Below are 27,923 nucleotides of genomic sequence, written 5' to 3' on the forward strand. Positions count from 1 at the left end.
GTGATCTCACGGGAACCGGTGCAACCACTGCGGCAAGGCCGTTGCCCAAGGTGGTTTAGGGTCAATGGAATATTGTGCACTACAGGGCGTCATACTCGGCACCGTCCTTGGAGTAACCGACTTGCAACAGTTCGATGTGTCACTGTGGTGCCACCCGCTGCTCAAAATTGCTACCGCAGATGCAGTACGATGCGCCAGAGGTATACACCAAACACGATGGTTTTCCCTCTCGTTAGTGCCACGTGGTCATCCGAAACCCGGTCTTCTCGCTACCATATATTCCAGTACCTACATTCCTGCCAGACCTTACTGTGGTATCGCAGAAGGAACATCTAGGTATTCTTAGCCAAATTTCATGACCTTGTTCTAACTAAATCAGGTGCTGATACTTGCGTCTTTGTCGAGTTCCATCTTAAAGGTAGCTGTCACTACCATTACATCGTGTATTTAAAGCTAACCTGATTTGCATCCTCATAGCGCTCTAATAGCGCCTCGGTTACGAGACTGGTGCGAAATCTAACCAGAAATCACCTTTCAGATGTAGGATCACGCTTGTTAACTTTTGTTTATGTCGCACGAATCCTACTTGGTGTTGTCCTCTTTTTCCGTCAGTGTATTTGTCATTTTGGACGATCTATGCAAGACATCAAAAGTTAACAGTTCGAACATTGACACAGAGTCAGTCCGTTTCGATGATGAATGCTAAAAAAAATTTGAAAAAAGAAAAACCGGAATAAACTGACAAGCACTACTGACAAAATATTAGATCTTTCCTAGGAGTTATAATACCGGAACTGGATAACACCATCTTTAATTTTGATAATGGCCTCGCTTCGGCAAAACTGTCAGTTATGCCATATTCATATGCTTCAAGAAGAATATAATAATTCCAATCCCAAAGAAAGTAGGGGTTGACAGATGTGAAAATTACCGAACCAACAGCTTAATAATTCACGGCTGCAAAATACTAACGCGAATTCTTTACGGACGGATGGAAAAACTGGTAGAAGCTGACCTCGGGATAGATCAGTTTGGATTCCGCAGAAATATTGGAACACGTGAGGCAATACTCACCCTACGACTTATCTTAGGAGATAGATTAAGGAAAGGCAAACACACGTTTCTAGCATATGTAGACTTAGAAAAAGCTTTTGACAATGTTGACGGGAATACTCTCTTTCAAATACTGAAGGTGGCAGGGGTGAAATACAGGGAGCAAAAGGCTATTTACAATTTGTACAGGAACCAGATGGCAGTTATAAGAGTCGAGGGGCATGAAAGGGAAGCAGTGGTTGGGAAAGGAATGAGACAGGCTTGTAGCCAATCCCCGATGTTATTCAATCTGTATATTGAGCAAGCAGTAAAGGAAACCAAAGTAAAATTCGGAGTAGGTATTAAAATCCAAAGAGAAGAAATAAAAACATTGAGGTTGGCCGATGACATTGTAATTCTGTCAGAGACGGCAAAGGACTTGGTAGAGGGAAGAGCAGTTGCACGGAATGGACAGTGTCTTGAAAGGAGGATATGAGATGAACATTAACAAAAGCAAAACGAGGCTTATGGAATGCAGTCGAATTACGTTGGGTGATGGGGAGGGAATTAGATTAGGAAATGACACACTCAAAGTAGTAAAGGAATTTTGCCATTTGGGGATCAAAGTAACTGATGATGGTCGAAGTAGAGAGGATATAAAATGTAGACTGGGAATGGCAAGGAAAGCGTTTCTGAAGAAGAGAAATTCGTTAACATCGAGTATAGATTTAAGTGTCAGGAAGTCGTTTCTGAAAGTATTTGTATGGAGTATTGGAGTGTAGCCATGTATGGAAGCGAAACATGGACGATAAATAGTTTGGACAAGAAGAGAATAGAAGCTTTCGAAATGTGATGCTACAGAAGAATGTTGAAGATTAGATGTGTAGATCACGTAACTAATGAGGAGGTATTGAATAGAATTGGGGAGAAGAGGAGTATGTGGCACAACTTGACTGGAAGAAGGGATCGGTTGGTAGGACACGTTCTGAGGCATCAAGGGATCGTCAATTTAGTACCGGAGGGCAGCGTGGAGGGTAAAAATCGTAGAGGGAGACAAAGCGATGAATACACTAAACAGATCAGAAGGATGTAGGTTGCAGTAAGTATTTGGAGATGAAGAAGCTTGCACGGGATAGAGTAGCATGGAGAGCTGCATCAAACCAGTCTTAGGACTGAAGACAACAACAATATGTCATATTCAGATGAAGCAACTCACTGATGTTTAGATCTCCTTGAGCGGCCAAGCCACGGCGGTTTCATTTCGTTCAGCCTGTTGTTCCAAACAGATCCAGGCGTCTTGTATGGAATTCACGTCTGATGATCAACTGATCCAGTCGCGATATGATAGGGTTCTTGAAGCTTCTTCAAAGCAGGAAGGTATGCGCGCTGCCCTGCTACTATGGGTATTGTTATCTTCGAAGACGTTAGTGTCTACAGCCTACTCGTCACGAAAACGCTGAAGAAAGAAGGCGAACATTTGTTCACCGAGGATGTTGAAATAAACATCACTGCAGCCTGAATGACTGGGCCGAGGCGATGGTAGGAAAAAGACCCCCAAGCCATAGGAGTATTACCTCCAATCTAAGCTACACCATAAACATACCGTGGGTTGAACGCCTTATTGTGCCGTCTGTTCACTCGGCATTTTGCATCTAAATATTCATCTAGATGGATACTATGCAAGTCACACTTCAGTGCCCGCAAGAGAGTTCACCGAACCACCATCACAATAATTCTCTCTTATTGCACCCTCGAAGAGCGCTCGGAAAAGCGAACACCTATATCTTTCTACGGATAAGATAGATCTGTTGCGTCTTCTAAGTCCTCTGACAATGAATTGCAGCCTTTGGTTTGCCTTCCCCACAAAATTTTCTATGTCTTCTTTCCAACTTAAGTTGCTCGTAATTCTAGTTCCTAGGCATGTAGTTGTATTTACGGCCTTTAGATTTGACTTGTTTGTCGTGTAACCGAAGTTTAAAGGTTTCCTTTTAGCGCCTATGGGGATGACCTCACACTTTTTATTATTTAGGATCAATTGTCAATTTTCGCACCGTAAAGATATCTTTTCTAAATTGTTTTGTAATTTTTTTTATTTTCTGATGACTTTGCTAGACGACAAACAACAGAATTATTTGCAAACGACTTAAAGCTGGCAGCTTAGAATGTCTCCTAAATCGCTGACCTATCACACTACGTCGAGGAACGCCAGAAATCACTTCTCTTTCAGTCGATGACTTTCCGTCAATTTCTATGAATTGTGACCCCTGTGACAGGAAATCACGAAACCAGTGGCATAACTGAGACGATATTCCATACGCACTGAATTTCACTATAAGCCATTTGTATGGTACAGTGTCAAAAGCTTTCTGGGAAGACAGAACCAATTTAATATCACTCGTGGATAGTACTCAGGACTTCGTGTGAGTAAAGAGCTAGTTCTGTTTCACAAAACCGTTTCCGATTCATTCCCTTAGGATCTTTGTGGGACTGTTGAACTTACGTGGTGTTGCAGTCTGTTTCAAAAGCAACATAAGGTCAAGAAATTACTGCAGGAAGTGCTGCCATCTGTAAACGAACTCCCACTGAACCTGAAAACTGCAAAGGCGACAAATGTTATATCCATTTACGGACACCTGTAAAGTATAGTAGCAAAAGATTAGGTAACGTAAAGTTCAGAGTTCAGGAGTTAGAAGGGCCAATCAGGTCCGCCCGCCCGCCTTGTCATCATCGGTCAATGAAATCAACGGTTGAGGTATTGAGGGGCAAGCACTCATCATACCGCTCTTGCGGTCGTCGTCATGTTTGTTGAACTTGGAACAGGTACTAATCCTTCGCGTAGCTACTCAGTTGGCCTCACAAAGTTGAGTGCAGCCCGTTCCATTCCCCCCATGAAGAAAAACTCTGTGGCGGTATAAGGAATCGAACCCAGGTCCGCCACATGGCAGTTATCCTCATTGACCATTCGGCTGCGAAAGAAAACACGTTCGTATACAGTAAAAAAAAAGGAAAACACCTTCGCATAGAGTAAAACAAAAGGAACAGAATAACTTTCAGCGTAACATCTAAGCCGTTCATTAACATGTAAAAGAATTGTTATAGTAAACTATGAAGGAATTACATAATAACCGTCGAATATTTTTATGCTCAGGCACACTGTATGTATACTTGGATAAAACCAGTCGATGATTGGTTGCGATGGTTATCTCTGTACTGCAATAAATTCAGAAAAAGTGGAGATGTTAATAGGGAATAGCACCATGACTAGAAAACAAAACACGAAAGGTGAAACACAGATACTGTTTTAATGTAAAACGATGTACATTGAAATAGTTCCTCAACAGTCAACTGCATTCCGCCTCTAACCGTAAAATAACGAGGCACCATCTTCCTTATTATAGAATATGGTATCTGTCATCACTCACACAGAAACGAGAATTCGAGAACAATTGCCAGTCTCTTCGATGACGTATGCTTACTAGTTTCTCTCCTTTTATTGAGGGTTGCACATTACTTTTGTTACAGGAATTTTGCAAGTTTGTCACACATTCTTCTGTTTCAATTGACAATTTTTGTCCATGTAAAATAGGAAGTACGGACAGTTGTGAAGAGTTTCCTTACAGACTAACGAGGTAAGTCCCTTAGCGCAGCATGTCACTGACTTAGTCAGAACACCGGCAGCAAAGTTCCGAACGACAATGCACACAAAAAGTCACTCGTTGGTGCTCGTCATTCATTTGTATTCGCCGACACACTAATCACACTTCACTAACACCAAGTTCACCGATTACTGAACGGATAATGCCCTTCTAGATAATTTTTACAGTGATATGTAATGGAATGTAGAGGAGAAAAATATACCTCTCAGTCACTCAGTCTCCCATTTCATTAACTTGTCGTTATGCGTCGTCATCATTCATCTTACTCTCGTTCTTGAAAACAAAGACAAAATTTTGCAGTACTTTTAAGATAGAAACGGCCTAGGAGAAAAATTGGCCGCTAAGAACTGAGAAATCACATTTCATCAGCGATAATGTCCTCGGTCAGATCCACTCTGTTAAGATGTTTGTTGTACTATTAAGTCACCTGAAAGTTAATTTGGGCATATGCAGGACAGATCATTTTTCACAATGTGAAATAGTGAGACTAGCATTGAGGTTGTAACATAATGAAAGATGAAGTCATAGGAACAATTACTCAAATGCATTAGAAGAGTTCGAACAACCATTAAGGAAAAAAAGGAAAAATAAACTTGTATTTAAAATGGAGACACAAAACACCAAGGAAACTTCCTGCGGATAAAACCCACTTAATTCATGAATTTCCGAACAAATTCAATCCAGCGTTTGAATGGCAAAAGTGCTGAGGTAATTTTCTTTTGTTGAAAGGCGAATGATAACTGACAACTTATAGCTTAAGCTACGTTGTTTCACTCGTCCACATACACAGATGAGTAATAAACAGCCGACTAAACATATAAACATGGGAATTGGACTCAAGCTTTGGAGAAAGAATAAAGAAAACGACTGTGGAATCCAAAGCCGTGTGCTGATCTCATAAGACTGTACCAAATATTGAATCTTGCAAATTTTGCAGTCAAACAATACTCACCTTAAGAAATGAATAGTAATCATAATTGTTCCTTCACTTCCAGAAATAAAGTAATCCCTATTTGACAAGTTGGAGTACGGGTGTAGGCAACGAGTGTAGTGCAAACAGAAAGGAATTCTCATGGAATTTTTATATTCCACGTGGTAACTATCAAGCGTCAGATCGCTCACAAACAGATAGCGTTCACCATAAAGTGTTCTGGAAATAGCATGTTGGTCGAAACCAATGTTGAAGAGCCTTTGCCGATCTTTGTTTCTACGGTACACGAGACGGATTTGTCAAATCTAGTGATGACCTAAAATACTGCAACATCTATTAATTAGCAGGTCGTTCTCCCTCGTTCTTCAACACTTATCTAACAACAACACCAATCCATTTCAATGTAGTAATCGATGCGTACGTTTTCACCAGAGCAATAACTCTGCTGCCGATGAAGAAGTTATATGTAAGGAACAGTTTTGTAAATGCTCTCATCTTATGATGAGAGGGAAGTAGGTAGAGCACAAGCACCATTGTTTTACGAGATGAATAGCGACTATGGACGATGTTACCTTTGAGATAATAAGAGCTAAAGCAAATAGCAGTGGGAAAATTATTTTAAATTACAATATAAGGGCACAAAAAGTTGAAACTGAAACTAGTCACCAAAGTACAGACAAGACAATCAGATAAACTTCACATTGGAGTAAATATGCACTGCAATAAAAAGACTTGAAAGTAGAATGTCTCCAGCGCCAGATGGTTGATATAAATAATTAATCAAATACGGATGACATGCGTTACATCAACAGTCTCATACTTTATTTAACAATATGACGAAGTAAGGTAGAATATCAAGAGAATGGAGAGAGAATATTACAATCCCAATCTGTAAAAACAGAAATAAGCAAATTTTAGATCATTAACGGGGAATTACCCTGCTTAATACCACCTTGACAGCGTTAAAATTAGTAATTAGAGACAGAACGCAGAATTACATGCGTTATTGACTTTTCAAAAACCTTTGATAGGGTCAGAAAAAAGGATAGAATTGAAACCTTAATGGACAACATAGGAACAATGGGTTTACTGAAAGTCATAGAAGATACACACAGGTAATAAAACGAGAATTAAAATACGCAAAGTATTTACAGATGAAATTATACTAGATAAAGGAATTAGACGAGGAGATTCATGACGCCCACTTCTGTTCAGCTTAATAATGGACCACATCATTGATGACAGAAGAAAGAAAGCTTGCTATAAAAAGGGAAATAAACTGGTAAGTACTTTTCTTTTGCTGATGTTACTGCACTGATAGCAGAAAATAAGGATGGTTCATAAAGGTTACTTCGCTAGTTTAATAAAACAGCTAAGCAACATAACATAGAAATATCTAAAAAAACTTAGTATATGGTAATATCAAAAGCATTGTATGATATAAATTAGAAGTAGATGGTGTTCAGTTCAATAAATGACGAGTTTTAATTACCTCAGGAGTGTTATTACCAGCCATAAATACTTAACCATGGAGGTGAAAATTCAAGTGACAAAGTACTTGAAAATACTGTACGGCGAAACAAATTTGTGACCACTCAGTGGAAAATAAAAATGTATAAAACAATGGTGCTTCCTGTTTTGACATATTTGTACGCAGAAGAAACTGGAGCAGAAACGAAGAATATAAAAGTTAATTGCAATGGAAATAAAGGTACTAAAATAGATGCAGTGAGTAACCACATCGGAGAAAAGAACAGATGTGTCGATAAGGGGATAGTGTAGAATACAAAATATAAAGAAATGGACGAAAACAAGAAAACGAAATTGGTAGGAACATGTGGAAAGTATGGACCTCAGAAGACTAGTTCAAATTTGTAAACACGAACGACTGTGAGGGAAAAGACTGCCCAGACGACCATCCAAGACATGGGGCAGCAGCTGGTCCAGTGCATGAGGCAGACAAACCGGGCAACCCTGGTCAGAAGAAAAAGAAGAAGAAGACGAAGAAAACTGTTCACATATTTTTTAAAATACGATGAACAATTCTTACGGAACAGTAGGGTGAACATTTGTGGATTGTTTTCCTGGTGCTATTTAATATGTGAAATAACAAAATAACTGAATGTAAATGAGAAAATTGGACCGTTCCCATCTAATAAAAAGATAACTCGCTGTTTAATAGCACCAGTCTCTCATGGATTGCAAGCTGCATAGAGTACTGAACTGAAGATCCCAGACGTCAGTCAGAACTGTAGGACTGTCTGAGAGAAATAGTGGTCAATGTTTCTCGCTGGTAATGCTGAAATCGATTTTTCGGTACCTGCTGACGATCAAGGATGTTTGTCTGGTGGTATGGTCTGGAACGAGGTCCTCTTAGTCTGAGAAACTGAAGTAAGCTCCACAGATAACGACGCCATGCCAGTTGCTAGTGTTGTCGTTTACTGCGGGGTTCCATTCGACCTCAACGTGGAGGAAGATGTAACTATCAGACGTCGTACCGACAGCTCCTTCAGTTCAAATTCGAGAAGCACTTCACTGACTGGAGAATTGGAGTTACTCGATTGTAGTACAATTCTCTTCAGTCAGAGCATATATTAATATTAATGTCGTATGCGACTGTTCTTTCTGCGCAAGCACCTGCGACATCGATCATGTCATGGCGTCTATTATTGGGGGCTAATTGTTCTTCAGTTGTATTCAGGGAATTGAACACTGGTTCATCACACGGAAGTCAGAGACCAGCTACAGAGCTGATCCCAATACAGAAACTGACAGAATGAGTTGCTGGAAAAGTTGAGACAATAAGAGTCCAATTGAAAATAGGGATGCCTGCAAACATGTGGGCATCGCAAGAGACTCCTCCGTGTTGCACAGCTGGGGCGAGCAGCTGCAGATCTCAGCTCAGGAAGAAGTCGCCCCCGCTGAAGCGGCGGTGCTGTGGAGCGGCGGAGGTGGGCGCCGTGGCCTTGGCCGTCCCCAGCCAGTAGGGAGGCGGTGACGTGGCTCCGGCACTGGGCGGACTGGAGGCGGGGGCCGCCGCCACCGCCGCAGACACCGTCGCCGCCCCCGCCGCTGCCGACGCTGTGGACGCGGCCCCCAGTCCGCGGCGGCGGTCCACGGCCATCTTCATGCGCGACAGCTGCCGCTGGAGGCTGCGGTACTCCATGAGGAAGCGCTCCAGCTGCTGTGCGTGGTAGTCGTAGGACGCGAGGTCGGCGGCGGCGCGCGCAGGGCACGGCGGGCTGGGGGGCGGCTGGCGCTGCAGCAGAGACAGCTGCGACGCCCCCAGCAGCGGCGACTGGCTGCTGTCCGCCCCCGCGCCGCCCCCGCTCGGACCCAGGCCAGAGCCGCCGCCGACACCGCCGCCGTATCGCCCCCGGCGAGGCAGCGTGCTGCTAACGCCGCTGTCGACACATACAAGCCGACTCACAATAATATTCAAAAACCTAGCACACTCCAAACATGTCAAAGGCTATATGTCACATGCGTATGGAACTGGTGGTTCTTAGGTTCTTAGTTACTTCCTTTAACGAGGTGATGTTTAACGACTAAGTTTTCAGTATATGTATACATGATTAGCGTTAACCACAATCTACATCTACATCCATACTCCGCAACCCACCTGACGGTGTGTGGCGGAGGGTACCTTGAGTACCTCTAGCGATTCTTCCTTTTATTCCAGTCTCGTATTGTTCGAGAAAAGAAAGATTGTCGGTATGTCTCTGTGTAATCTCTAATCTCTCTGATTTTATCCTCATGGTCTCTTTGAGAGATATTCATAGGAGGGAGCACTATACTGCTTGAATCCTCGGTGAAGGTATGTTCTCGACACTTCAACAAAAGCCCATACCGAGCTACTGACCGTCTCACTTCCACTGGAGTTTATCTGTCATCTCTGTAACGCTTTGTAGTGTTGCGGAATAGTAAAGAGTTGCAAATGTTGAATATTGTCAAAGTTTCGTTGCCTATGCCGAGAGCCAGCGGCAGTGGGTTAGCCAAGAGCTAAGAGGTCTGCACATGTATCGGAATGTGTCGTCACGCAGGGGCAGTGGCCTGGTTACACACAACAGGCGAGAGAGAATTGCTTAGCACGCGGGTTTGTGTTAGACGGAGATTTTCGTAGGGTGTAAGACAGAGGTATAGCATCAGATGTACTGCATTTCACAACTTCGCGTAAGTCTGCCGCAACAACACGTAACTCTGTCACAGGAACACCTAAGGGGCAAGTATGACAGATAAGTTAGCACTATAAGTGGAACCAATGCTTTCATTACAAACGAACATGACGTCAGGACGTCACTCGTGCTTCCTTTAAATACGCCAGCTTTGATAGCAACAAGGCACTCGCAGTTGGACTTGAAGTTAGATGTGTTCTGGGGCGCTACGTAGCGCTCAGCTCGATGATCGACATGTTAATCTTTATTAAGGAGATGTTGCAGTAAGGGTGGCCCATCCAGCAGCAGACGTGAGGGGACAGTACCAGCTCTGGTCCTCTCTGCTGCCGCTGTCAATCATCAACCCAGGATTAGCAGACATCGCGGCAGACTCGCTCGCCGCCAATGCTGACCACATCAGTGAGTCGTCGTCGAGATCGTGCGGGGCCTAGGCCCTGTGCATCCGCGGTCACAACCGGGTGAGCCGACGACGCTGGGGGACTGCAGCCCGTTCCGCCTGTCCACCGCGGACGAACCACCAGGAGGAGCAGGGAAGAAGACCGGGGGGGGATAGAGTACACTCCGCACTACGAGAACGCCTCTCGTTCCGACAGCGCCGGGACTGCAACCGGGAGCCTCCAGTCCGCCGCCGAGCCGGCCGGCCAGCCGGGCGCCACCTGACACGCGCGGCCAAAGTACGAAGTAAGGACATTCCACGTTACGTCACAGCACGCGGCGCTGCGCTAGCAAGACTGGTGCGGCTCGGAGCTGGTGTCATCGCTACGAGTCAGCGAGGACTCGGAAAAGGTCGCTGATATCACCAAGCTCAGCCAGCCTGTGTTACGCAAACCACATTGTACTCGGCAAGAATAAAGGTGTTATGAATTAATAATGTTTCTTTGGCGTTTCTGACGCGTCCACACTCATTTCCTAGCATTCTGACACCTGTAGAGGTCACTGCTCGGCCTCCAGTCCACCGTAGGCGACCGGAACCACCGGAGCGCCTACACTTACTTCTTTTAACGACATTATGTTTAACGACAAAGTTTTCAGTATATGTATACACAATTACCGTTAACCACAATCTACATCTACATGTACATCTACCTCCATACTCCGCAAACCACCTGACGGTGTGTGGCGGAGGGTACCTTGAGTACCTCTACCGGTTCTCCCTTCTGTTCCAGTCTCGTATTGTTCGTGGAAATAAATATTGTCGGTATGCCTCTGCGTGGGCTCTAATCTCTCTGATTTTATCCTCATGGTCTCTTCGCGAGATATACTTAGGAGGGAGCAATATACTGCTTGACTCTTCGGTGAAGGTATGTTCTCGAAACTTCAACTAAAGCCCGTACCGAGCTACTGAGCGTCTCTCCAGCAGAGTCTTCCACTGGAGTTTATCTATTATCTCCGTAACGCTTTTGCGATTGCTAAATGATACTGTAACGAAGCGTTGGATCTTCTCTATCTCTTCTATCAACCCTATCTGGTAGGGATCCCACACCTGTGAGCAGATCAAGCAGTGGGCGAACAAGTGTACTCTAACCTACTTCCTTTGTTTTCGGACTGCATGTCCTTAAGATTCTTCCAATGAATCTCAGTATGGCATCTGCTTTACCGACGATTACTTTTATATGGTCACTCCATTTTAAATCACTCCTAATGCCTACTCCAAAGTAATTTATCGAATAAACTGCTTCCAGTCGCTGAGCTACTATATTGCAGCTAAATGATAAAGGATCTTTCTTTCTGTGTATTCGCAGCACGTTACACTTGTCTACATTGAGATTCAATAGCCATTCCCTGCACCATGCGTCAATTCGTTGCAGATCCTCCTGCATTTCAGTACAATTTTCCATTGTTACAACCACTCGATATACTACAGCATCATCCGCAAAAAGCCGCAGTGAACTTCCGATGTTATCCACAAGGTCATTTATATATATATTGTGAATAGCAACGGTCCTACGAAACTCCCCTGCGGCACACCTGATATCACTCTAACGTCGGAAGACTTCTCCCCATTGAGAATGATATGCTGCGTTATCTTATCTAAGAACTCTTCAATCCAATCACACAATTAGTCTGATAGTCGATATGCTCTTACTTTGTTCATTAAACGACTGTGGGGAACTGTACCAAACGCCTTGCGGAAGTCAAGAAACACGGCATCTACCTGGGAACCCGTGTCTATGGCCCTCTGAGTCTCGTGGACGAATAGCGCGAGCTGGGTTTCACAATTTCTGCATTAGTTTTAGTACTGTTTACTCAACAACAGTTAAAAACTATTTTGCTTGCTTTTGAGAGATCTAGGTGTTTGTGCAGGGACGAGCGCGATAAATTGCTTTTTTATAATTTGGAGTGTGTTTATCGAATTTCCACTCGATCATTGCAGTGCAGCGTGCTTTTCGTTTGCAATTTGCAGTACCCCCATGCGGACGTGTTCCTAGACGCCAATCAGTTTTAAAGTGGGTAAATGCATTTAGAATAGTAGCGGATGTGTCATCTGTGCGAAGAGGCCCTGAGAGTAGCGTTGTAACACCACAAAATGTCAAACGAGCTAGAGCAGCAGTACTGCAATCTCCGAAATTGCTCGCAAAACACGCACTTGCTCTTGGAATTTCAAGACGTTCTCTCCACCGGATTTTTCATAATGGACTGAGTTAACACCCGTATAAAATGTGCGTGGTCCTGCAGTTGTTAGTACGGTATTATGTAACACGAAGAACATCTTGTGAAGACATGCTTCCAACAATACCCCGCGACGCACATGCTTTCTTTTCTGATGAGGCACATTTTCACCTCAGTGGGTGTGTAAACAAACAGAATATGCTGTGCTGGAGCGACACGAACCCAGGCAAATTCAACAGAGACCCCTACATTCAGACGTGTACCATATCACGAGTAGGCATCATCGGCCCTTATTTTTTCCAGGAAAATCTTTGTGCTGTAACTACGAAATCGGATCGTTACTTAACTATGCTCCAAGAGTTTTTCCACCCGGCTTTCGAGGCAATGCAATTACAGGGTTCCCGGTTTCAACAAGACGGTGCCACTGCACATACAGCGGGCTTTACCATGAAGTTTTTGAGCCAAACGTTTCCTGGATGGCTCATCTCTCGGATGGGGAACCTCAACTGGCCAGCACGATCACCAGACTTAGCTCGAAGCGATTTTTTTCTTTGGGTTTACCTGAAATCAAAGGTGCATCGCAACCGTCCCAACACCCTGGAAGACCCACAGGGCAATACTGAGGCTGAAATTTCAAGAATACGAAGTAATGCTTGAAAGAGTGCATGAGAATTTCAGAAAACCATTGCGGCAGTGTGTAGGTTGTGAAGGTAGACATTTGCCAGAAATACTGTTTAAACCATTTGATCAGAAACTTCCTTTATTGTCTAAGACAGAAAAAAATTTAACTTTGTAGGTGTTCATTATTTTTTTATTTAATTCCCAAATCACCAATTTACCGCGCTCTGTATTTGAAAATGTACGCTTGCCATTTCTTGCTTCACCAAATTTTATTTGAAATTCGTCCATGGAGTGAAGTCCTACAGGGGCAATTAATTAAGGTTGGTCTGAAAACCTGGTTTGATACTTGTCAGATATTTTATGTTATTGCGCAAACGATCAAAAAATATTTTGTTGCATATTGAACTCCTTTCTGAGGCACTGACAGCTCTATAATCGGTAATAAAGGTCATCTTTCCTCTAGAGTATTAGGTATGGACATCATTGTTCTTTGTGAAGTGTTATGGATTACTTATGTCGAATTTCATTAGCGAATATATGCATTGAGACGGTGCATCTACAATGCCTACTCCTTGAAGATATTCCTACTGATGACCTCAGGTAAATATTACTTGGTGCTCGCTTTTGCGCAGTCAGTACTTTCTTCCCACGTGTCTCGCAAAAAAAAAAAAAAAAAAAAAAACTATTCCATACAAACTGCACCCCGCAGTGCTACCCACTGTTAAACAGTTATCTATTAAAAGAAGTATGCGCGATTGTACACTCCTGGAAATTGAAATAAGAACACCGTGAATTCATTGTCCCAGGAAGGGGAAACTTTATTGACACATTCCTGGGGACAGATACATCACATGATCACACTGACAGAACCACAGGCACATAGACACAGGCAACAGAGCATGCACAATGTCGGCACTAGTACAGCGTATATCCACCTTTCGCCGCAATGCAGGCTGCCATTCTCCCATGGAGACGATCGTAGAGATGCTGGATGTAGTCCTGTGGAACGGCTTGCCATGCCATTTCCACCTGGCGCCTCAGTTGGACCAGCGTTCGTGCTGGACGTGCAGACCGCGTTAGACGACGCTTCATCCAGTCCCAAACATGCTCAATGGGGGACAGATCCGGAGATCTTGCTGGCCAGGGTAGTTGACTTACACCTTCTAGAGCACGTTGGGTGGCACGGGATACATGCGGACATGCATTGTCCTGTTGGCACAGCAAGTTCCCTTGCCGGTCTAGGAATGGTAGAACGATGGGTTCGATGACGGTTTGGATGTACCGTGCACTATTCAGTGTCCCCTCGACGATCACCAGTGGTGTACGGCCAGTGTAGGAGATCGCTCCCCACACCATGATGCCGGGTGTTGGCCCTGTGTGCCTCGGTCGTATGCAGTCCTGATTGTGGCGCTCACCTGCACGGCGCCAAACACGCATACGACCATCATTGGCACCAAGGCAGAAGCGACGCTCATCGCTGAAGACGACACGTCTCCATTCGTCCCTCCATTCACGCCTGTCGCGACACCACTGGAGGCGGGCTGCACGATGTTGGGGCGTGAGCGGAAGACGGCCTAACGGCGTGCGGGACCGTAGCCCAGCTTCATGGAGACGGTTGCGAATGGTCCTCGCCGATACCCCAGGAGCAACAGTGTCCCTAATTTGCTGGGAAGTGGCGGTGCGGTCCCCTACGGCACTGCGTAGGATCCTACGGTCTTGGCATGCATCCGTGCGTCGCTGTGGTCCGGTCCCAGGTCGACGGGCACGTGCACCTTCCGCCGACCACTGGCGACAACATCGATGTACTGTGGAGACCTCACGCCCCACGTGTTGAGCAAATCGGCGGTACGTCCACCCGGCCTCCCGCATGCCCACTATACGCCCTCGCTCAAAGTCCGTCAACTGCACATACCGCTCACGTCCACGCTGTCGCGGCATGCTACCAGTGTTAAAGACTGCGATGGAGCTCCGTATGCCACGGCAAACTGGCTGACACTGACGGCGGCGGTGCACAAATGCTGCGCAGCTAGCGCCATTCGACGGCCAACACCGCGGTTCCTGGTGTGTCCGCTGTGCCGTGCGTGTGATCATTGCTTGTACAGCCCTCTCGCAGTGTCCGGAGCAAGTATGGTGCGTCTGACACACCGGTGTCAATGTGTCCTTTTTTCCATTTCCAGGAGTGTATTTATTCCAATCTGCTATTAGCCCATTTTCTCCTTCTGCCTCTGTCCATCTCCTCCTTCACCTCTCCCTTACCATCTCCTTCACCCATTCTGCTCATCTCCTCCTTTCCATTCTCCTTCCTCTGGCTGTCCATATCCTCGTGTTCTGAAATATTTAGCGAGGGTTGGAACGTGTATCGGAAAGACGGATTAGACACCGTAGGAGGTTGTGTCTTCATTGCAGTTGACAAAAATATTGTGTCTACTGAGGTCGAAGTGGAGTGTGATTTTGAAGTTATCTGGACATTTTGGGAAGATGTGGTTCATCTGTAAAGGAGACCGCTTATAAAACACTAAAACACTAATACGACCTTTTCTTGAGTACTTCTCGAGCGTTTGGGATCCCTATCAGGTCGGATTGAGGGAGAACATAGAAGAAATTCAGAGGCGGGCTGCTAGATTTGTTACTGGTCGGTTTGATCATCACGCGGGTGTTACGGTAAAGCTTCAGGAACTCGGGTGGGAGTCTCTGGAGGAAAGGAGGCTTTCTTTTCGTGAATCGCTACTGAGGAAATTTAGAGAACCAGCATTTGAGGCTGACTGCAGTACAATTTTACTGCCACCAACTTATGTTTCGCGGAAAGACCACAAAGATAAGTTAAGAGAGATTAGGGCTCGTACAGAGGCATATAGGCAGTCATTTTTCCGTCGTTCTGTTTGGGAGTCGAACAGGGAGGGAAGTTCTAGTTGTGATGCGAGGTACCCTCCACCACGCACCGTATGGTGGATTGTGGAGTATGTATGTAGATGTAGATGTAGATCCATTCGCTGTCCATATGATCACACCAACCCAAATAAAACGCTGGTGTTTCTTATCTTCAAAGTATTTCGTTCGACACTGTATCTAATGCGTGCAGCAAATTTGGTCGAAACCGTTCCACGGGTTTAGGCTCAACTTTTTTCCCATGGCTCTGCATTTTACCCGTGGCTCTGCCCGCATACGCAAATGTCAAATATATTTTGCACGCATTTAATATATTTTGCACGCATTTAATATATTTCACACGAATTTGTACAAATATTTCACCTGTATCACTAGGGAATATTGCACTGCAGCTTCATTTTCAAACAGCTCAAAGTTTATAATTCGTGTATCCTGAACTATGGGTCATACAATAATATCAATTTGTAGGTCCATCCAGTGGTATATGTCGCTACTATTTGCGAAATGTGATGCGAATTGAGTTGTTAGTAAAGTAGTAACAAATCGAAAAGTCATATATGATGCCTCAATTTCTCACGAATCTCAGTATTAGACATAATAGCTTCTGAACTGTGTGTCATGCAACGATATAATATTTCTGGCAACTTCAGTCGTATATGTGAATACCGTCTGCGAAATGTGTCGCTAATAAATTTAGTAGTAAGGAAGTAATAAATTAACATGTAATGCTTCGTACGGCAGTTTTATTGCACGGGAAGTGGAAATGTAGTTAGCTATAAATTCTTTTCTTTCATTATTTTGTGGAGGTTTCGCAAAAGTTTAAAACTATGTGCTCTCATTCTCAAATAATGAATGAGCAAATTATGCATAAAGTATGTTTTGATTAGTATAAATAATAACTAATATACAGTAACTGTCATTGATAATAACGCAACTAAAGCAATTCGCCAATTGTGGGCTACACTTCTTATTCACCCCCCCCCCCCCCTTTTTCTGTAAGTAGCTATATATAAGGTAACCTGTTGTTAATTCAGGTTATAAGCTATCTCCATTTCAAATTTCATCCAAATGTGTCCAGCCGTTTGTGCACGAAGGAATAACAGAGATATTCAATACACACATATACACAGACACACACACGCCAACTTTCGCATTTATAATATATATGAGAAGACATTATAGAATGGAAATATGCAAAATATGCTGTTTGTTTCCAGGACTAGGAATTACACGAAGAGCAAAAATAGCTGACCTTAACTAACTAAGAATCAGTAATAGCTCCTTTCAGTTGTAGTTTTCATCAATATGTACAAGAAAACGTGGATTATCTTTACCCTATTTAAATACTATCGTTCAGGTGATACATCAGTTGTTGGTATGACTATTTGTTGTACAGAACTGAATATAATGTGTGTTCTCAAAATTTAGAGCGATCCCATTTCCTGAGAACCACTCATTATCTCCTTGGAAACCATTATTATCAATTTCTTCTGTTGCTATCTCTCTAATGGGTTTTATTGTCACAGTAATATCTATCGTCTGCTAAAACTACCAATTCAGCTTCCATTGACCTCTGTCCCAAAGTTAGCCTAATGAGATCTTCGTCTTAACGGAGCAAATTTCCATATCAGACTGACCTTCTGTCAAAAGCAGGAAAGGAGATATGCAAAATGAACTGTTGTTAGACTGGGGGTTGGCTTACTATCATTACTGTTTAACTGTGTTTTTGAAGAAAAGTGTAAGGATCTGGAATTTGCAGCTAAAAAACACAAAACTGAACCAATAGCCTGGAGGGAAACCAAATGACATTAACGTAAACCGTCTTTTGCACACGATTGGGCATAACGTTCATAAAATATGACATCAGAATAAAATTTTACGAAAAATAGTGAATAGCTCTGATCGCAAAATTTGAAGTTACAGAAAACACAAAATTCATTAAAATTGTGTAAAATTCATCAAAATATATAGGAACACCAAAAGGTAAAACACAGTGGATTAGTAGACTTCAATATCTCGGAGAAACTGTCACCAGATAGAAAAATTTGCAGTAGATGTAACATTTAACAAACTGAGAAGAGCATATGGTTTGGAAAAGACTATCTTCAGCAAGAAGTGCGTATCTAGAAAAGCAAATCTAAAACATTACACCACAGTGGTAAGAGCAGAGTGACTATAGGTTTGTAGAGCTTTAAGCTGGACAGAACAGAGTTACATCAAAGACAGATTATTAGAAATATAACTGATGCAATACAAGCTACAGAGGGTTGGATAATGAGAAGCAATGAGGAGATATAAGAAAATATAAAGAAAACATCAAGTAATGGCAAAGATATGCTAAATCTTCTTTAACATATCAGCGAATTGAATGTGACTAACGTAACAAATGTTCCTGTAATTCTGGAAAATGGATCAACAATAACGTGGATCGCACAATGCAGCGGTTCATCTCACGCGAGAGTAAAAGATACGTGTCGGAACAAGATATTATTTGAAGCGTACTCAAGTGCAACTGACTGCGAAAAAGCAGCATTTTCGCTGACGCTCTCTGTATTCTTTGAACTAAAAGAGCTTTGGTTCGATGTTTACTATTGTGAAAAGATATAGACTAGCTTCTGATCTAAATAAGTATGGATGAATGTACTACGACTTAAGAGCAAGAAGGTTGGTTGGTTGTTTGGAGAAGGAGACCAGACAGCGTGGTCATCGGTCTCATCGGATTAGGGAAGGATGGGGAAGGACGTCAGCCGTGCCCTTTCAGAGGAACCATCCCGGCATTTGCCTGGAGTGGTTTAGGGAAATCACGGAAAACCCAAATCAGGATGGCCGGACGCGGAATTGAACCGTCGTCCTCCCGAATGCGAGTCCAGTGTCTAACCACTGCGCCACCTCGCTCGGTAAGAGGAAGAAGGCATTAATGCGCAACCGCCATCTTTAATTGAAAGGCATTTACAGATTTTGGGCGAGAATAATAAGCCAATAAACCAATTTCTTGGCAGCATAAACAATGTGTGTATTGCGTAGATTATTCGCAATCTTATGATTATATACTTTCAAATATTTGTGCATGCCTACGAAACATTTCTCTGGACTGTGGAAGCTCTCACCTGCAAACTCTATATGCTCATACATTTAAAGACTTTTTAACAAATCCACTTCGACGGTCAGGCTTCCATAGAAAGGAGAACTGGACCGTAGTTAACGTAGATTATGATTCCTACAAATTCAGCTCGCAGTTCGACGACCGGCAGAGACATTGAGCACAGCTTACAGTCAGCGTGCAGCAGCAGATCTCTAGTCTACCATGCACAATCCCCTGGACATGAACGTCGTCTAGTGAGATCTGTATGGTTATTTATTCATTTCAAAGACCTAAACACTTTTCATAGAGATACTGAAAACTAAGGAACTAATTCCTTGAGTCAGTAATAATAATAATAACTAAACCAAAGCAGTTATTAAATGAATAATAATAATAAAGGCAGTTCATCTAGGTTACTTTTAGTCTCTGAAAGGAAATTTTCAACACAGATCTCCATAAAATAACTGGGTTCAGAGTGAAATAATGACTCCTCTCATGAATCATTACATCTCAGCAAAATTATAACAATTTGCCTTTCACGTGAGAGGGAGTTACAACAAATAAGGAAATAACTAGAAAGAAACAGTATCAGAGTCGGAAATAACAAAAATTTTTTCCAAAAGGTACTATATTTAGAAGGCTTTCATCGCAGAAGTAGGATATGAGGAATGATAAGGACCGGACAAAGGAGAAAACCAGATGGGGAGGAGATGGAGTGCTGGAAAAATAGAAAAATTCCAAAGGAAGAAGAGGAGTTGAAGCTGTTACATGATTCTAATTGGTTATTATGAAGATAAAAATAAGTTGGTATCATTATAATTGATCCTGAAGCAGTTAAGTGTCGTAATTGGTTAATATGAATATAAAAAATCCGGTGTACTTATTATTAAAACTGAAGCTATTAAGTGGTTCTAATTCGTTAATATGAAGAATGGCACTATTACAACGGAAGTTAAAGCTGTTGCCTGCAAATAATTGGTTAGCGAGAAGATAAAGAACATCTTATGTAAATATCAATGAAATTGAAACTGTTGCATGATTCTAATCGGTTAGTACTTAATTAAAATCATTTGGTATCATTACCACTGATATGGAGCTGTTACCTAATTCCTGATTCTAGTGGTCATTAGGAAGGTAAACAAATATGGTATCATTACAATTGAGACAGAAAATTCCAGACATGTTAATTAAACTGATTATGTGACCATGAGCAGTGTTTATTACTAATCATCATTTTTGTATTCTGATTATACTCCGACAATACGTGTTAGTATAATATCTGCAATCATAAATGTTTTCACGTAAAGAAAAGTAAATTGTTAAGACTGTGTCACTCGCTACTGGTACCTTCTACCAGAACCTGTTTTTCGCTTATTTTCTTCGCAGATCCTCCTAACTGTACTCACACTCGAATCTCATTATCTGAAAACATTCCTTCCTTCACTGAAATGAATTAATTTGTCTGTCTTCCAAAACATGTGAACAGTAGCTACCAGAATACAGCACTTAAGATTAGTGCATACGTCTTCCATCCATTAATCATTATTTTTTCAGTGACTTTTTCCAGCATCACTGCAAGAAGAAAAGACAAACTGGTGAAAAAAAAAAAAGACGGAAGTTCAGGACAGAATAGCGACTCTTACGAAACTGAAATGGAGACGGGCGAGACGAAATGATGGAAGAGAGACTGAGAAGATTCCATGTTGGGATCCCTCGTAATATGAAATGACATTGATGACATCATCATTGAGTGACGACATAAGGAAATAAGAAAGGCAACTTCCATGCGAAAAGCTGAAGATAGTGGCTGCTACTACCGCTGCTGCTGCTTCTGGTGATGAGTATAATGACCATGATGATGCTTGAAGAGTGTCCTTACCTTCACAATACTCGGAGTAAATTCGGAGAACTCTTTGTGAAGCAGAATCGTGATGACGGTTGTAAGAAATTTTGCTCATGTTTACGAAGATATACAATTATTTTGCGAAATGCAACGTCTGGCGGTAGGTACAATATTCTGTAGGAATACTGTAATACAGCTTGCTCTCATGAACATGGCACTTGTTGTTCTGTGGCGTGTGAACGTCACTTGATGAAGAGTGACGAGGTGCAGGACATCACGGACAGCAAACTGCATCGTGGCTCGAGTCCCGCTGTTGCATATTCATTCTGCGGCTGGCTGAACAACGACGTCGTAGGCGGAAGACTCTGCGAGCGTCCGGCCTAATTACGCATGTCAAGGCAGGAGCAGCAACAGCACTGCAGAAAGGGGCACACCCACGCCGGGATACAGCCTGCTACCACGTACTAAACTTGTCATCCTTCTACCAGTTTGGCTTTCCCCTAACCCGAAGTCACTCTAGAGAAACGCTGACATAATCTGGGGCCAAGCGAAAGATCATTTTTAACGTTCCTCGGATGTTGGGATCAATACACAAAGAATCCAACTTCTAAATGAGCTTCCACATTTACACTTGCTACTTCGCTAGGTACGTTATCTATACCTTCCGTGGCACAGAAGTGCAGACCATATGGAGTCCGCGCTGTGTCTCAGTGCGCTAGTGGCAAACAACAGACAAACTGCGGAACTGAAGTTTTCCCTCTGATACTAAGTGCAGTAGTGTAGTGCTATGCAGCAAAGTTTTTTATAGTATAGTGTAGTCTACAACTGTGCATTAAAATTCTGTAATGTAATAAAGGGTACAGTATGACACAGCATTGTAGGCATTAGGATTTCTGCATCTGTAAATGTTGTGTGATATAATACAGCTGTAATGAGGGTATTTGCAACTGAACTGATTTTATTTGGTGTCTTAACAATGCTTCCTATCATGGAAATAGAAATCTGTGTTTGTTGCCAGTAACTTTTATTTCAAAAATTTTTAAAAACTTGTAACTGGTTTTTGATGATACATTTTCTTAATTTGATTTCAATAAGCTATTATTACAGTGCAGTAGAGTAATAACTTACCACACAGGCAATGAAATACAGTACTGAGAATATAATCACGTAGCAACACTTTTCAATTTGCATACAATATATAATTTCCTAGAAACATACTATGTTTTACCTTGGAACATGTATTAGTTGAGTGAATGCTACTTAGTTAGCTAGCTTTATGTTACGTGGAACATTTGTATGACAAATCGTGATGATGTAGAACGATTCATTTTACAATCATATAGAAAATTAATTTGTAAACATGGCTACATGTTGAACATTAAAACGTCTTCTTTTTCTTTTTCCCTTTCCTTAATATAGATATATGCGTTAGAAATTCCTATCTACGACCTTTTACATAAATCAGTGATAGAAATTCTTCGACGAAATAAAAATATTTGTCAAGGAGAAACATTTTCAGTTTGTTTCCAAATTTTACTTTGCTGTCTGTCAGAGGTTTTATGTCATTGGCTACGTTAAAAATTTTACTTTTAGCACTGTGCACACATTTTTGTGCTACAGACAACCTTAAAGTGGATTAATGAATGCCATTTTTCCTTGTGATATTCTAATTATATATATATATATATATATATATATATTTATATCAAAGAGCATTGCATACAACGAATTTCATGAGGGAAATAAATGTACTCTGAAGCAGTAACAGAACACCCAACTCGTTAAAGAAATGTGTACAAGGTGATCGTGTATGAATACCACATATTAATCTAACAGCACTTTCTGAACAATGAAGACCTTCTGTCTTAATGATGAGTTAGAACAGAACATTGTTTCGTATGACACAACTGAATGAAAATATGCAAAATACATCAATTACTCTTTCGTCTCTCCCTAAGATTTGCAATGATGATTCAGTGCAAACGTGCTTTTTCCGGTTTGTGTTATCATCAATACGAACCCATAAGAATTTTGAAGTTAGCATCCTATTTATTATTTCCTCGCCATGTGTTTATACTTACCATTGGTTTAGTACCCCTAGCTGTGCAGAACCTAACGTGTTGTGTCTTTTTAAAATTGAGTGTGAGACTACTCACAGAAACCAGTCAATGATACTTTTAAGAACACTGTTTACCATTTCTTCAGTTTTTGCATCTATGCTTCGAATGATTGTAATGCCAGTGTCATCAGCGAAGAGAACTAATTCCGCTTGTTGTATATTAGATGGAAGATCGTTTAGATACCGCTCTATGGCAAGAACAATGACACAAGTTAAAAAATCAATACTTGAGGAAACTCGCTTAAAGAATTAATTCTATAAAACTTTAGTTTATTTTAGATTTACTGTAAGTATTGTTGGCAGAAATTTCATTACCATTTTCGTCGACGCCAGGGCACTTCACATGTGCTTTTCAGTCACACAAACTAAAGTTGTTGGTTTTCGGCTTGTCTCACTTTTCTTGGTGGGGTGCGATGTATGAAGAACAACAGTAGACCTAAGTCTTGGGGTACCCCGAACCTGAGATCTGGCCACTCAAAATAATGTCTACAAGCTGTCACTTGAATTAGTGAGTGCAGCTTCCTGCACTCTTTCAGTTAGATATGATGTTATCCATTAATTGGCTATACCACTGATTCTATACAACTTCAGTTAATCTAGGAGAGTACTGTGGTTAATGCAGTTACTTGCTACGGTAATGATGGAAGCCTCAGAAATGACTTAAAATTTCTGCCATGGTTGGGACTTGAAATTGGGTCTCCTTGCTTACTAGGCAGCCATAGAAGTCAGTACAGCAGATGTGAATTGAGGTTTGCGTTAGGGAGGGCACTAGGCTAAGGTAATCCATGCAGCTATGTTAGCTGTAGTGCTGTGGAGCTCCAATTATAGCATACCTGCCAAGCAAGCAAGGAGTTCTTCAGCTCCCATCATTATTGTAAATAAAAATTGGTGAGTGAATATGTACATGGCATTCTCAATAAAGCATCTCTTCTGAAATTCAAACTGTGATATTCTGAGGACATTACTTTTTATGAGAATAGAATATTCTAGAATTCATCACATTCTCAAGTATTTTGGAAAGTGATGTCACTAGTGACCGGTCAGTAGCTGTTAATATCTTCCCTATCGCCTTTCTTATGGAGGTGTTTGACAAGTACATAGTTCAGTTTTTCTGCACAATGCCTTGATTTAGAGATGAATTTCATATTTCAAAGATAAGCCAGAGCTCATTGCATGGTAAAAAAGTTTGGTACTCTTTTGGAAACATCATCAGTAGTAGACGGGTTTTCATTTTTTGAGAGAAGTTGGTGATACATTTAAATGACTGAATTTTATGAGAGGTACTTTCTCAACACACTGCTGTGATCTACAACTGTTTGTCCTTATTCTTGCTACTATGGTTATCAAATATAATTGCTACCTGTAACTGATCATTTTGAGAAGTTCCATTTAGTTCAGTATTGATGTTATTCTGTTCTATGACTGGTTTTCCTGTCCCTTGCTCCACTACGTTCAATGTAGCCTTAAACATGTTGGCTGAATTACTGATTTCTGACATAATGTTTATGTTTCTAGACTTTTTCATATCTTTTCTTCGTAATTATGAGTAGTTTTTTTTAGTGTGTATCTACTGCAGGATCTGTTCTTGTTCTTTTCCTTTCACAAGATACTTTAGCCCGTACAGAGGACCATAGTTTTTTACAAGGCTGTTTAACATCGTTTTCGATTAGCTTTTGCTGAATTCTACTTTCAAATAATGAGTTTATCACAGAATAGATTAAATTTTATTATAGCATTTGGTTCACTATAAATTTCATCACAGGTCATCTCTTGTAAACTTCTTAAAATCATTTGTCCTGGAGTCATTAATTATTCTCACTGATTCCACTGAGGATCATTGATACTGTAAAGCACTATCTTATCTACCCTATCCAACTGTGCATCATGATCATCTGCTGAGTCAACAGTTATTTCCTTGCTTTGAGCTTCACCAAAGAAAACGTTATCAATTAATGTCCTGCTCTCTTTATCCAACATACATGTTGTAAACAGAATTACTCACATCAAACTGAAGAAACCAAATACAGTATCGAGATTATTTTTCCCGTCACAATCCCTTAAAAAATCTACACTGAAGTCACCATAGCTTGCTGTCTTACAGATAGCTTGCTGCTGTCTGACAGATAGGATAGTAAGGAATCTGGTTTCCTCAAAAACATTTCCAATTTTTGCAGGGCCAGTAATACAATATATGTCAGATAATAACGTGGTTACTGGTAGAATACACCAGAATAGCTGCTTATAATAAGTGTAATAATTAAATAATTAATGACAGAGTGTTTCGCTGTTCATCTGTATAATATTTGTAAACATATAACGTCATAGACGGCGAACTATCAAACAACTGTCAAACCACAATTCACGTATTATTTATGTCATTGACAACATACTCAAAACTTCGACAGTTATAGGAGAGTTCATTAACTACGTAATATGGACGTCACGTCATTCCAGATGTGAAACACTATAGTCACTTTAAAATAAATGGTATTCACATTTCTAAGCGTTCTCATCAAAATTGTATTCGCAGATACTTGATACCAGCGATAAATGCCGAAAGAGTCTGTCGTTAATAAGGATTAATTATTATAATTAGCTATTCTTGTACATCTTTCTAACAATTTCTAATGTTTTGGCGTGAGCTGTCTGGAGCACTCCGATCAGCAAAGAGGTTGCGAGAAGGTCGATAGTAGACACCGGAGCAAGCGAGTCTATCAGGAGATTGGCCAAAGACAGACTCGCAAGAAACACGCCGCAGCACCCTCTCGGCCCCCAGTATTTAGATCGTTGCCACGGACTGGAGGGCCCAGTCAGTCAGTCATCCAGAGAGTCAAGGGGTCAGTCATCACTCGCAGCCCAGTGGGAGCCACAGCTGAAGTCAGCTCAGCTTCTCGCACAGGTTCAGTCAGTACCTAGCGACGAGAGCAGTGTACTGTAACACCCCAAATACAGAACCCACAATAAACACCCTTTGTGTTGCAAAAGAAGACGCAAAATTAGTCATCCTGACAGTGACGGCAGCTACTGACAGCAAAATTTACACTCTTCTCAGTTTCAATACGGGAATGTTATATAAATACGAATGCTTATCATAAAGAAAGGACTGAATGAAAGAATACCATGTGGTACAAAACAGAAACTTTAAAGAAGGAATTCAAAAATTATTATTTACGAAGGTTAAAGGCCAGACCATAAATCGACCAAAGATAACATTTATCCTAGAAGAGAATTGTAGCCGCACTGAGCTGTTCGCTGTGACTACACTCTAACTCGGCAATGGAGATGTTCACTTCTATCATGTATTCTGCAAAAGTAGTACGCATGTTACCCGCTACTAGATTGTTTTAAAACCGATCTGAAGTTTAAAGTTTTACGATATAGACTGGAAGTATCTGTCAGAAGTCCGACTAGAGTAGTATCTTCTTACCGTCTGGACAAATAACGGGATTTTGATGTATGTGACAGAGAAGTGAACGTGTGATTGCTGATTTGTGATGGGGCTCAGCCTTCATGATACTTAATAGTCACGAACATCAAAGGACACAGAAAGAGACTGATCGCCGACATAAACTCGACTATTAGACTTGAGCAGGCCACAACTAAAGGCAATCACTAAGAAATTAAAGCCGGGAGGGGTGGCCGAGCGGTTCTAGGTGCTACAGTCTGGAACCGCGCGACCGCTACGGTCGCAGGTTCGAATCCTGCCTCAGGCATGAATGTTTGTGATGTCCTTAGGTTAGTTAGGTTTAAGTAGTTCTAAGTTCTAGGGGACTGATGACCTCGGTAGTTAAGTCCCATAGTACTCAGAGCCATTTGAACCATTTTTTTTTTAAGAAATTAAAATTTCGCGGTGCTGTCAGAAGTTAACGTCATGGTCAGAATTACTGGTGATAATATATGCAATTCCATGAATGACATTTCGGTATGTGTGCTCCGCATAGGGACAGACAATAATTACGAAGAACTTTGTTGTTGTGGTCTTCAGTCCTGAGACTGGTTTGATGCCTCTCCATGCTACTCTATCCTATGCAAGTTTCTTCATCTCCCAGTGCCTACTGCAACCTACATCCTTTTGAATCTGCTTAGTGTATTCATCTCTTGGTCTCTCTTTACGATTTTTACCCTCCACGCTGCCCTCCAATACTAAATTGGTGATCCCTTGATGCCTCAGGACATGTCCTACCAATCGATCCCTTCTTCTAGTCAAGTTGTGCCACAAACTTCTCTTCTCCCCAATTCTATTCAATACCTCCTCATTAGTTATGTGATCTACCCATCTAATCTTCAGCATTATTCTGTAGCACCACATTTCGAAAGCTTCTATTCTCTTCTTGTCCAAACTATTTATCGTCCACGTTTCACTTCCATATATGGCTACACTCCATACAAATACTTTCAGAAATGACTTCCTGACAAATCTATATTCGATGCTAACAAATTGCTCTTCTTCAGAAACGCCTTCCGTGCCATTGCCAGTCTACATTTTATATCCTCTCTACTTCGACCATCATCAGTTATTTTGCTCCCCAAATAGCAAAACTCCTTTACTATTACGAAGAACAATAAGCCTTAATTCAAATTTAATTCTCCGTGTCGCCTACATCATTTAATGGACATTTAAAGTGTATTAGTGAAATTAACTGACTGTTCTGATAATATAAAAGTGCCAAGTGATTTAGTGACAATTCAACTGTGAGCAGTAATAACTTTACACTAAAAATACGACGCATTCTGAACACTGCTCAAGGGTATGTTATCTGTGGAATTACGTCGTGCAGTTGTTGAATATGCGACGTAGCGACGCATTGACGAAGGAATAATAATAAACAACTTAATATCCTTACAAAACTCATAATGTGGCCTCGGCTAGGGTGATGCAATGATGACTCAGGACACTGTTTTTAACGTTTGATTAACGATTCTCAAACCGGGCATAAGAACTTTAGTCAGCAAGCTCGCGTAAACTTA

General features: G+C 41.6%; 1 protein-coding gene across 1 annotated transcript in view; it reads right to left on the minus strand.

Moving 5' to 3' along the window:
* Nucleotides 1-27,923, minus strand: part of LOC124620260 (leucine-rich repeat-containing protein 24-like) — a gene marked incomplete at its 5' end in the record, with an annotated part of 317,927 nt that overhangs the window by 133,062 nt on the left and 156,942 nt on the right. The window contains one exon of the mRNA XM_047146927.1: nucleotides 8,714-8,948. Coding sequence (XP_047002883.1) covers nucleotides 8,714-8,948 — 235 coding nt within the window. The remainder of the gene's footprint in view (nucleotides 1-8,713; nucleotides 8,949-27,923) is intronic.

The sequence above is a fragment of the Schistocerca americana genome, chromosome 6 (assembly GCF_021461395.2).
Source record: "Schistocerca americana isolate TAMUIC-IGC-003095 chromosome 6, iqSchAmer2.1, whole genome shotgun sequence".
Lineage (NCBI taxonomy): Eukaryota > Metazoa > Arthropoda > Insecta > Orthoptera > Acrididae > Schistocerca > Schistocerca americana.